The 12,587-nt window shown below is 48.9% G+C and overlaps 1 protein-coding gene across 1 annotated transcript in view; it reads right to left on the reverse strand.

Moving 5' to 3' along the window:
* The window catches only part of CSPG4 (chondroitin sulfate proteoglycan 4), a 94,969-nt gene that overhangs the window by 24,526 nt on the left and 57,856 nt on the right, over positions 1 to 12,587 (reverse strand). Inside the window, exons 2-3 of the mRNA XM_027861127.1 lie at positions 5,325 to 5,488; positions 590 to 4,147 (exon numbers count right to left, since the gene is read on the reverse strand). Of these exons, the coding sequence (XP_027716928.1) occupies positions 590 to 4,147; positions 5,325 to 5,488 (3,722 nt within the window). The remainder of the gene's footprint in view (positions 1 to 589; positions 4,148 to 5,324; positions 5,489 to 12,587) is intronic.

Genomic DNA, 12,587 nt, shown 5'->3' on the forward strand with positions numbered 1-12,587 from the left:
GCAGAGACAGAGAGAGGGAGAGACAGAGAGAGAGAAAGAGACAGAGACTGAGATAGAGACAGAGACAGAAAGGGAAAGAGAGAGATGGAAAGACAGAGAGAGAGAGAAAGGCAGAGAGAGGGAAAGAGAGAGAGACAGAGAGAGGGAAAGAGAGACAGAGACAGAGAGACAGAGACAGAGAGAGACAAAGAGAGAGAGAGGGAAGGAGAGAGAGACAGAGAGAGGGAAAGAGAGACAGAGACAGAGAGACAGAGACAGAGAGAGACAAAGAGAGAGAGAGGGAAGGGGAGAGAGAGAGACAGAGAGACAGAGAGACAGAGACAGACAGAGACAGAGACACAGACAGAGAAAAGGTGCAATTCTAAGAGGCAGTGGGGCTGATGGGAGATTTGGAAGTCAAGGGATGGGAGAGGCTCCCTTTCCTGCCCCACAGATCCCACTCATCAATGAACTTCCTCTTGAATCCTCAGGACTTTTAAGCAGTGCCCCCCCTCCTGGTCCTTGCATGTACCCTGGGGATGTCCACTTTGGGAGAGAAGTTCCAGCTTCCCCCCAGCTGGGATTTTGTGCCCCAGGGCAAGATCCTCACCTCTAGGAAATCCCTTTTAATTTCAGCAGCCTGCCCCTGGAAGACATAGATCTTCTCCTGATGCACCATCTGAAGTGGGGCCAGGGGTCTGTCCAGGGAAACAGTCACCTTCAGTGTGTCCTCTGCCGTCACCTGTCCAGCCTCCACAGAGAAGCCCAGGGCATCTTGGGGATTGCGGTTGCCATGGTGTTGATAGAGGACAGCCCCTTCCAGGAGATCCCTCTGGGAGAAAGTGGTGGTGGGCTGACCTGCTCGGAGCAGCTGCCCCCAGCGCGGGCCTGTGGTCACATGGTAGTGGACCTCCTCACTACTGCGGATGTCCACATTGGTGTCAAGGCCTAACACGGATGTGTCAATAGTTCCTTGGCCTCCCTGGGGGACGACCAGACCAGAGTTGTTTGTGATCCGGAGGTAAGGTTCAGAGGCCTGGACCTCAAGCAGTGCGGTGGACTGGTGTTGGCCATCTGACACCTGGAGCTGGATCCAGCCTCGGTCAGCCCCTGAGTGGACAAACAGGATCCTCTTCTTCCTCAAATCTTCTTGGGTAAAGCGGTAGACAGGCCGGCTGGGGTCATCAGCAGCCACAATGCTACCAAAGAGCAGATCCTTTCGGGTAAGCACCAGCTGGGCATCGGTGAAGCCCGAGTCAGCATCAGTGAAGGCCACATCATCTGTGGTCAGCAGCCGCCGCCCACCACGAGCCACATGGAAGACACGGCTGACCGTCTGTACTGGGGCATGGTCATTCACTGGCTGTATTGCCACACGGAAGACACCTCGCACCTCCTCCCAGGCCATGCCACCGCTACCTTCACCTTGGCGGATGGCCACAAATGGGATGTCATCTTCTGTGGTCTCTGAATCATCATGCTGGTAGACCAGCCGGCCCAGGAGCAGATCATCATTGGTGAACGTTGTCACTGGTGTGGATTCTGACCCAGAGCCCTGCCCTGTCCCCTGCCACATCAGAGTGCCATGGCGTGGTTTCTCGATGACCTCATATAGGTAGTTGGCACTGTTGAGGCTCCTGACAAACAGGTGGTCTTGGGAGATGGTGCTTTTGCCCCCCTCAGGCACAGAGAGGAGGACATTGGTGAGGACTGGGGCATCAGGATCACCACCAATGCGGATTGGGTAGGTGTAGAGTGGGGAGAAATGTGGGGGGGCTGTGACACGAAAGAGAAACGAGTCTTCAGCTTCCTCGGAGACCCTGGCCATGGCTCGGTAGGTCACGTGGCCCTTCTGAAGGTCTTCTTGAGTGAAACCTTGCTTATCTGTCAGTCGCATGCTATGGAGCCGGAGGTTGCCCTTCCGGGGGGCCTGGACAATCTCATAGTGGAAGGAAGCAGGGCTGGGGCCCAATTCCTCGTCCAGAGTAGCCTCCAGCTGGTCTGTAGTGAGCACCTCCTGCCGGGTATCATGGGTCAGCAGGGGCACGAGCCTTAGCATCCGTATGGCAGCCTTCTTGATGGTGACCAGGAAGGTGTTATTGGTGAGGGCCTTCTGACCCACCTGCACCTCAAATATCATCTTCTCGGTGGTGTCTTGGGTGTGGTGCTGGGGATCGGTGCTCAGGTAGCGTACCTGCCCCTGCTCGATATCCCTCTGGTAGAAGGAGCTGACGGACCTCCAGTCCCCCCCAGAAGCTCCACTGGCCCCCTGCTTCTGGATCTCCCCATAGAGCAGGTCCCCGGTAAGCTGGTACAAGATGCTCACATCCTGGTTTACTGCATTTGTCTCAGCTGACAGGTTGGCTATTGAGATGGGTGTGGAAGAACCCTGTAGCACAAACAGCCCTGTGTTATTCTGGATCTGAATGGTGGGCTGGATGGCCACCACGCGCAGCACGGCTACGGGGCTGGTGTCCATGCTGTCAGTGACCCGGAACAAGAGGTCCTGGGCAGGGCCACCCCTGTGGATGTAGGACAAGCTGCCTGCTTCCAGCTCCTGGCAGGAGAACTCAGCCACCCTCTCACCTGGTTGGTCATTACGTTCCACTGTGCCACCTTCTAGGTGCTGGGTTCCAATGATCTGGAAGGTGAGGCTCTCACAGGCTGTGTCTGGGTCATAGGCTTGGAAAATTTCAGGCCCAAGGGCCTTTTGTGTGTGCTCAAGGATCACCATGAGGCTCCCATGTGGGAAGACCACCCGGGGAGGGTCATTCAAGGGGTTTACCCGGATGGGCAGTATGTAGGTCTGGCCCTGGCGTAGGCACTGAGGCACAGTGCTCTGGGTCATCACCGTGACCTCCAGGACCAGCTGGTCCTCAGGGTACTCAGAGCCATCATGGATGAAACGGATCTTCCGATTGACCACGTCCAGGAGGGTGAACTTCTTCCGGGACTGAGCTCCAGGGATGCTGAAATCCAGTTCTCCGTGTTGGGCTTCGCGAGTCACACCGAACAGTACCTGGGACTGCCGGATGCCTGCCTCACTCAGGTCCAGCGTGGGCTGCACATGCCTCCATTCTAGCCAGGCTGTGCCCCCCTCGGCCACTACCAGGGGGCTCAGGGTCAGCAACTTGGTGAAGTTGGTAAAGAGAGGTGGGAGGCCAGGTTCCAGCGTACAGGGCTCAGGCACCTCCAGCCCCGGCCAGGCTTCAGGTGCCAAGGTGGACAGCAGCTCATACACCTCATAGGCATCATCCTCATACTCATCCTCAGGGACGCCGCAGCCCGCAGTGATGTCTCGGGTGATCAGGGCCCTCTGAAGTCCCTGTCTCTCCCCATTGATGATCAGGTCCTCCAGGCAGCCCACCAGGGACACGTTGGTGACTGCAGATGCCAGGCCCAGCCTGTGCTCCTGCAGACGGCGCGAGGCCTCTTCATCCAGACCCCCTAGGAGCAGGCTTCCTCGGGGCTCCAAGGGGCTATGGACACCGCGGTTGGAGGTGCGAGTGGGGTACTGGTCCACAGAGATCTCTAGCATGTGCACATCCACATGGACGCTGACCTCATGGGGTTGCCCGTCGGCTACCGAGACACTGTTGTGCAGCATGACAGCCCCGTAACCCTTCTCCACTATGGCCCGCAGGTGTCCATCAAAGATCTCCAGGTAGATGAAGTCACCCTGTGGGCCCCCCGCCTGGTACGCCAGTGGTGCTCGCTTGACCCGTGTGGTCAGCGTGAACTCCAGAGTGCCCTCGCCTCGTGTGCTCCAGGTAGGGAAGGCGGCCAGGGCGCGGGGCCCTGTGAAGCCCAGAGCCTCGTCTTCACTGGCTGAGAACTCTGTGGCACAGCCATCCCTTACTCCTTCGGTCAGCCGGGCCAGGATATCGAGGCCATTGAGGGAGGCCTCCTGGAGGCAGCCTCGAAGTGGGCGGCTTGCCCCAGCCAGGTAGGACAGATGCAGGCTCCCGGTCCCTCCCACAAAAACGCCATAGGAGGCCTCAAGAGGAGTTTCAGCAGCAGTAGTAGAGGAATTGAAGAGGTCATCGACTGTCAGGGAGACCTGGCCATCTGCCACCATCACCTCCACATCATGGGTCCCCAAGTCATTGAGTGGCATCTCTTCAGGGGACTGCAGAATGGTCTCTTCATTTCCCTGAACTAGTCGGATCTGCAGGGGGAGAAGGTAGAGTGAGGAAGAGGGTCAGGACCCACAGGCAATCTCCAAGGCCTTATTTCCTACCCAAATGGGAGCCTGGGCAAGTGGGCCAGCCTCTATTAGAGATATCCCTGGGAAGTGGGAAGGAGAAGAGTTACACCTCAGTCCTTCAAGGGCCTGTGGTTTTATTGGCAGGGACAGACCCTCCTCTGATGCAGGTCACAACACCTCTATGGATTGGTAATGGCAAATATCTTTTCAAAGTTTGGACCTGGGATTTCATCGGCGGAGGGAACGTCCTTCCACCGATACAAGTCAATACCTGCTCAGCAACTTATAAGTCTTAGAGAGTTCCCTGGGGCAATGAGAAGTTAGGTGACCTGCCTAGGGTCACACAGCCAGTATGGGTCAGAGACAGGACTGGAACCCAGGCCTTCTTGTCTCTGAATCTGGCTCTCTATCCACTATACCATGCTCCTTCTTAATAATAATCATAGTGAGCATCTACAGCAATTTGAGGTTTGCAAAATACTTTACAGATATCTCATTCAGGCCTTAATAACATCCCTGTGGGATAGGTGTTATAATTATCCCCATTTTACAAGTGAGGAAACTGAGGCACAGAGAAGATAAGTGACTTTCCCAGGGTCCCAAAGCCAGCATGTGTCTGTGTGGTTGAACTCAGGTCTTCCTGGCTCCTGGTCTAACATTCCACCCACTGCTCCACAATGCCTCACTTCTAGTTAATCTCCCTACAACCAACTTGGGGATGAGCTTTAGGACCTGAGGTAGGGCCGGTTCTTGGATAACAGATGCAAAGCCTCTAGCTTGGCCTTTCCTCCCTGGCAGAATTTGCGCTAAGTTGGTAGAGCTTTTGTGAATCCAGGCTCAGCTCGGTGTCAGAGAAGGGCTGTGGTGGAGGGATAGGGCAGGAATATTTGTTTCCACTTTCTATAGGAAGATTGGGAATCACTGAGACATAAAGGTACTTGTCGAACATCACTGAGCTAATTGATGGTAGGGCCATGATTTTCTGACTCCCATTCCTGCCCTCTTCCTAGTCCAAGGCCGGTTCTCTAGGCTTTTAGGCACCAGAGATCAGCTTCAATTTCTTGGATCCTGCAGTTTGGGGCTTATGTCTCAGAGATGTTCCTCAGGCGGGTTCAGGATAGAAAGTGGGAATACTGACCTTCAGGCTGCCAGAACGCAGTTCCACTAGGAGGTGGTCAGTTGGGCCGGCTAACAGGAGGAGAAAGGCATCTGATTGGGCTGTAAAGACCTGGAACTTGACGTGAATCTCACTCAGGGCTTCATCTAGGGGCATCTCCAGGTGGTTCTCTCCAAAGAAGGAAGCTGTAGAGAGTGAAAGGTTAGATATGGGTCAGGCTGGATCCTTCTTGGGAATCTTGGGGCGTTCAGAATGCTAAAACATTAGAACTAGAAGAGGCCTTACTCAGAATCCATCTTTGAACCATTACTAGGACATGGGAATGCTTAGCTTGGAAAAGAGAAAACAATAGCAAGATAGTCACGTAGAAGGGACATGACGCTTGCTTTACCCATCCCCACTGGGCATCTGCCAAACAGCTCAATCTAGGGGGCAGAACCCCCAACAACTTCCTAACAAGTAATGCTCTCCAAAAGCAGAAAGTTTTGTTGCAACAGGTAGTGAGTTCTCCATCACTGGTGGTCTTCAAGCAGAGTCTGGAAGACTGTTTGTCAGGGATGATGTTGAGGGGATTCCTGCTCACGCAGGGATGAGACTTGGTCAATCGATTGTCTTCCAATTTTGAGATTCCGAAACTGAATGAGCTTAGACAGGACTGCATGGGCCTCAGCACACACTCATCTCCTTCCTCCTCTCAGGCCTTGGAGCTCCCACTGCTAGGAGCTGGCTTCTCCAAAGCTTTTGCCATTGGTTTGGGTAGAAAGTCAGCCTGAATTATCTGAACAATAGACCCCAGAGAGTCTATTACAAAGCACTTAATGAGTCTGCTTAATGCTCGGTTCTGGAGAGAATTTCCTCCATTGTGTGAAATGATTTCCTGTTATTGAGTGATTTAAGGATCCCCAGATGAGTAAGCAGACCCATGCAGATTTTTTTTCCTGATTGCACCAAGGAGAATAGCTAGGTCTCAACTGCCTTCTGGACTGGGGAGAGAAGCCAGGATTTGGAATTCCACATATGGCTGTGGATTGGGTCTAGGTGGCTGTAGTCTTCCCTAATACCCCCCTCACCTCTCCAAGCAGTCTGTGCTTCTCCTCCTGGTTTAAGTTGCCAACTCTTCTGGGATGTCTGCCCTGATTAACTCCATTCTCTCTGTCTCTCTCTCTCTCTTTTTGGTAAGGCAATTGGGGTTAAGTGACTTGCCCAGGGTCACACAGCTAGTGAGTATCATGTGTCAGAGGCTGGATTTGAACTCAGGTCCTCCTGACTCCAGGGCCAGTGCTCTATCCACTGGGCCACTTAGCTGTACCTCTATTCTCTCTTCAACCCAATAATGCCTCTTGCTCATCTGTGCAGTGAGCATACCAACCAGAGCACTTTATAGATTGTGTGCCTTACCTGATGATACTGATTTGTATGTTTTTTTCTCGTCTCCTTCTAAATCAGACTATATTGATCAATAATAATAGGTAGCATTTATATGATGTTTTATGGCTTACAAAGTGCTTTATATATATATGTATTTTGTTGTTCAGTTGTTTCAGTCATATCTGACTCTTTGTGACCCCATTTGGGGTTTTCAGACATTGGAGTGGTTTTGACATTTCCTTCTCAACTTATTTTACAGATGAGGAAACTAAGGCAAACAGGGTTAAGTGACTTGCCCAGAATCACACAACTAGTTAGTGTCTGAACTCTAATCTTCTTTATTCCAAGTTCAAACTTGAACTCAAGTCTTCCTGAGTCTTGGCCCTGCTCTCTATCCACTGCACCATCTAGCTGCTCTTTATATATTTTACCTCATCTAAGCCCCACAACAACCCTGTGTGTGGTAGGTGCCATCATGATTATGCTCATTTTATGGGTGAAGAAGCAGAAGTTAAGAAAGTTTAGTGACTTGGCCAGAATTGCCCAGCTACTAAGCATCTAAGCTCTAGTCTTCTTTATTCCAAGTCCACTGCTCTAACCATTGGGAATCCTGGACACCTATTAATTTGTCACTCAAGCTCTACAGAGGCCTCATAGCATCTAGAAAATTCTCACCAATGACTTGTCTCTCTCTCTCTTTCTTTCTGTTTCTCTCTCTCCCTCCTTCTCTCTCTCCTCTCTCCCTCCTCTCTCTCTCCCTCTCCCTCTCTCTCTCCCTCTCTCTCTCTCCTCAGACCCCTGCCTAGGGTCTGGCATCCATTTAATCTATGATTCCAGTATTTTTTGGTCTTAACCACTCAGTCTATTGCTTTCAAAAATATTATCTGCTGCCTCTGAGTCATCTCAGTCATCCTGTTCCTGGAGGCGATTGTAGCACCATGAAAAGGAAGCTGGATATGCTTTGGAGGACCTGGGTTCAAATCTAACATCTGCCACTTACTCATTGCCGGCATGATCTTAGGCAAAGCACTCTACTTCTCTAGGCCTCAGTTTCCTCATCTGTAAAAACAAGGAGGGGTTGAACTGGATAACCTTGGTTGGCTGTGCATGGGATAAATGCTTTTTTGGCCATAGTCCCTCATTTAACTGTTTATTGAGACACAAACATCTGTGGTGGAGAAGCTTGTACTGTGAAAGTGGCAAGATTTGAATATGGAGCCATACATTGCGGTGTATGTTTTTCTTTCTTGTCTCCCTCTATTAAGAGGGACTGGGTAAGGACGCTATCTAAATTTCACTCTGGGTCCCTACTTAGTGACCGACTGAAATGATGAGGTTAAAATGGAGATTTTCCTACTCGAAGGAGGAAGTAAACTGTGGTAAGCATTTCTGATAATGAGGAGGATAAGAAGATGTCCTTACAGCTAGGCTGGCTTCCTGCCCAGACATTCTTCCAACTGGGGCCACATGATCCCTACCTGCAGCCTTAGCCCTGGGACCAATCTATCCTTTGGGCAGAGGGAAATGCTGGGTGTGGTCTGGATGTGGGTTGAGTGAGGGCCCTTCTTGCTCTAAATCTTTGATCTGTGATTTTAGGATTGGATGACCCTGAATTCAGATCCTGGCTTATGCCCTGTGGCTTTAGACAAGTCACTCAACCTTTCTGATCATCAGTCCTCCTTATCTATAAAATAAGGGGGCTCAGTTACATAACTTCTGCAGTCCCTTGCAATTTTAAAGCTACAATTCTCACTTTTTTTTTCATTCTCCTTTGCTATTTATTTTCTTTTTCCTGCCTCCAAGTGTGGGTGTCCTTTAATACTTCTCCCCACCAAGACTCTGTTCTTGGTCCTCTTGTCTTCTTTCTCTATAATCTTGCCCTTGGCAATCTCATTTTCCATGAACTATTGAGTCTTTGTAGATGATGCCCAAATTCAGCCTGGCATCTCTATATTTCTAGCTTCTTACTGGATATCTTCACCTGATGACAGCCTTCCTGCCAACATCTCAGTCAAGATGTCCCAGAACAAATTCATAACCCTCTCCCTCAATCCTTCTCCTCTTCCCAATTTCTCTTTTTCTGTTAATGGCACTGCTATTCTCCTAGTTACTTTGGGAACATTGGAGTCATCTGTGAATCATTTGTTAAGTCCTATTTGATTTTATCTTCCCAATATCTCTCATATCTGTCTCCTTTTTCCCCATTCATACTGCAACCACCCTAGTTCAGTTTCTCATCACCTTTCTTCTTGCCTTCTAATTGTTTTTCATCCCTTTAGTCTCTGTAATCTCATCCAAAGCATGCCTCACTCCACTGCTAAAACAATCTTCCCATTCAAAGGTTTGAGTGCTACTCCCTTGCTCAAAAATCTTTAGCAGCAACTTATTGTCTATAGGATCAAATAAAACTCTTTACCTTGGTATTTAAGACTTTCTATAATCTGAATCCAACATACTTTTTCTTTTTAAAAGCATTTAAAAAGTTAATGTAATGGGTGTTTGTCAAATGCCCAGATCTCCTTAGATACAGGCACCCATGTGGAAAACACTGGGGAGCTGCTCCATGGAGATTTGGAGAACTGGTGTGCATGGGTGAATATTCTGGTTGGTCTACCTTGTGGTTGGGAGCAGTCTTTTTCTATTCGTTGCTTAGCTGGAACTATTTGTTTCTTTATAAGACTACTTGTCTAAAGCATTCTCTTCCCTTGCCTTCTAGTCCAGTGGGAAGGACTCATTCATTCACATCCACCCCTTCCACTTTCCCTACCCCCACCCCTTAAGACGTGTAGACCTGGGAAATGGGCTTAGGGATTTAGTCTTCTCTCATTTGTCCTTTTCTTTCTATGTGCAGGGAGGGCAGTTCCTGAGCCTGGAGCTGAAGCCATGGGGGTATTGGATTCCAGTATTACACGTCAAATGTTGCACCCAACCCTGCAGGGAAACGCTAGTTCAATGGGGCTTTGGACTGGAACTTGATGAAACCAGTGCTATGTAGGAATCGAGTTAAGCCTTGAGTCTAATCCCCTTCTTCTCCCCAGAGACTGACGTGCTATTGGGGGGGATTATGTGCCCAAGATGGAATTTTGTTCTTGTTCTGCCTTTGTAGTAAATATTCCTTTGTCAAAGTCAATGCATATTAAGTAGTGAAATGGAACTGGGATGCTGGTCACTGGCCCCTAAAACAGGGAGGAGCAGAATTGATTGGGGCTTGAGCCAACACTGGGAGGGAACAGAATCCTTAACCATCTAAGAGTCCCTAAGGAGGAGCAGGGGTAGTCACCCACTAGGCCTCAGAGAGAGGAGCCAGTGCAAACCCATGTTACACTATGAACTTAGCAATCATTAGCAAACACATGCATGTAAATATACAAAGAACAAAAAAAGAAGATTATATAGGAAAGAAAAAAGATTATGTATGTGAGCTTCTGGTAGGCAGTTTATTTTTAAAATATACATTAAATTTAATAAGATACCTACAAAATTGCCCTGTTTGCCTGAGTTTTTTTTCTCCCAACCATATTTTCTATTCCTCTCCTTTACACAGGCTATGTTCCAGCCCAAGCCCGCCACCAGCTAGTCTCTGACCTTGACATTCAACATCCTGTCTCTCTTTCAAGAAGCTTTCCCTGTTCCCCACAGCTGAAAGCCATGTCTCTTTCCTCTTCTTAGGACTCTTTGTCTATGTCTTTTCTTTCTCTTTATTATTTATTCCACCTCGTACTATATTTATTTGTGCATCTGTTGTGTATCCTGGCTATTAGCTTATAAACTCCATGAGGGCAGAGACTTTTTTTTTTTTTTTTTTTTTGGTGAGGCAACTGGGGTTGAGTGGCTTGCCCAGAGTCATACAGCTAGTGAGTGTTTTGTGTCTGAGGCCAGATTTGAACTCAGGTCCTCCTGACTCCAGGACCGGTGCTCTATCCACTGTGTCACCTAGCTGCCCCAAGGGCAGAGACTTTTTTCCATCTTTGTCTTTGCTGCCTGTAAGCCCTTGTCCTGTAGAGCTGGACATCAAGCTGGGCCTATGTTGGACCTGGAGACAGGACGATACAAGTTCTAGCCTTGGGTAGTTACTAGCTGTGTAACCCTGGGCAAGTCACGCAACCCTGCTTGCTTCAGTATCCTCATCTGTAAAATGAGCTGGAGAAGGAAATGGCAAGCCACTCCAATATCTTTGCTGACACCCCCAAATGGGGTCACAGAGAGTTGTACACAATTAAAACAACTGAACAACAACTTTAACAACCACAGAAGGGGGACTGGGAGAGGCCCCCGTGGAGGAGGCAGCTCTTGAACTGAATTTTAAAGGAAGGCAGGGATTCTATAAGAAGGAAGTTTGGAATGAGAGTGTTCCAATCATGTAGGACAGCCATGGAGGTGAGAGATGGACCAGTGTGTTTGAGGAATAGGAAGCAGGCTGGTATGGCTAGACTACGGAGTCTATGGACAGGAGGAATGTGTTAAAATACCAGTCAGGCAAGATCTATGTTGTGAAGAGCTTTACAAATTAAAAAGAGGAATTTGTATTTTATCTTATAGGTAATCATGATCCCACTGGAGTTTATTGAGTAGGAGGGTGACATGGTCAGACCTACCCAATATGGCATCAGGACTCTTACCCTGACCTCATATCTGGCCATGTCTATTGTGACCTTGGATGCTGGCCTCCTCTCTTTTCATCTCTCCCTCTGCCTTATTCCCAAATCCATTTTTCCTCCTTAGGCACTCCACCTTTCCCTGTTTTCCAGTCCCTTGCCGCTACTCTGGCTTCCCTTTTCAGTGCTGACCTAGTTAATCAGTCCAACCCCAGACTGTTCCTTGCTAGGAACTCTTTGCCTCCTTGCTCTGCCACTGTTCCTGACTTGCCAAACAAAGCCCTGGGTTACCCCTACTCTCCACCTTCTCAATTCCTACTCAGGTGGTGCTGAAGATGGATGGTGGAATTCACACAACCATGCTGAGTATCCACTAGAAATTCGTGTTGTCTAATCTCAGCTGAGCTCTCCCTGCTGCATACAATTCCTTCTATTTCCCCATAGAAGCTCTGCTGTATCTCTTCTTTCTTTGTGCTTCTTACACAACCTCTGTTCCCTTCCCTTACTAAAAGGCATGGCCCCCTACATTACTGAGAAAACAGGGACTGTATGTCTTGAGCAAACTCTTCTCCCCCTAGTCTATACCTCAATGATCCTTGACATCATCACCCCCCATTCTCTCTTGCTTTGCTCAAGTTTCTTCCTTGGAAACTGCAGCAAAGGAAGAGTGAATGGAAGCCCTCTTGTCAAGGTCAACTTTTTTACTTCTGCTCTGATTCCATGCCATCCTATTTTCTCTGGAAGTTCTTTCCTTTGATTATTTCCTTCCACAATTCCCTCTCACCCCCATCTCTCTTTGTTCTGCTGTCTATAAACATGCCCAGGTTCACTCCATCCTTGAAAAAACTTCATTGGAACTTTTCACCCTCTCAAACTATCTTCCTATATCTCTCCTCCTTTTCACAGACCATTTCTTAGAAAGAGTCATGTTTACCATCTACCTTTATTTCTTTGCCTCATCTCACTTCTGAACTCCCTATAATTGGCTTTGAATACCAACGCTAGACCCACCTGCTCTCTCCAAGGTTACCAATGCTCTCTTAATTGCTAAATCTTTTTGTTTCTTTTCTCAGCCCTTGTCCTTTGCAGAATTTGACACTGTTGATCACTCCCTTCTCCTTGATATTTTTCTCTCTCTAGGTTGTCATGACACAGCTCTGTTCTGGTTCTCCTCTTACCTATCTGACTGCTCCTTTTCAGTATCTGTTGCTGGATTTTCATCCCTGTCACACCCAATCACTGTGTATAGTCCCTAAGGTTCTGTCCTATGCCTTCTTCTTCTTCTTCTTCTTCTTCTTCTTCTTCTTCTTCTTCTTCTTCT

The sequence above is a fragment of the Vombatus ursinus genome, unplaced genomic scaffold (genome assembly GCF_900497805.2).
Source record: "Vombatus ursinus unplaced genomic scaffold, bare-nosed wombat genome assembly UNPS02000749.1, whole genome shotgun sequence".
NCBI lineage: Eukaryota > Metazoa > Chordata > Mammalia > Diprotodontia > Vombatidae > Vombatus > Vombatus ursinus.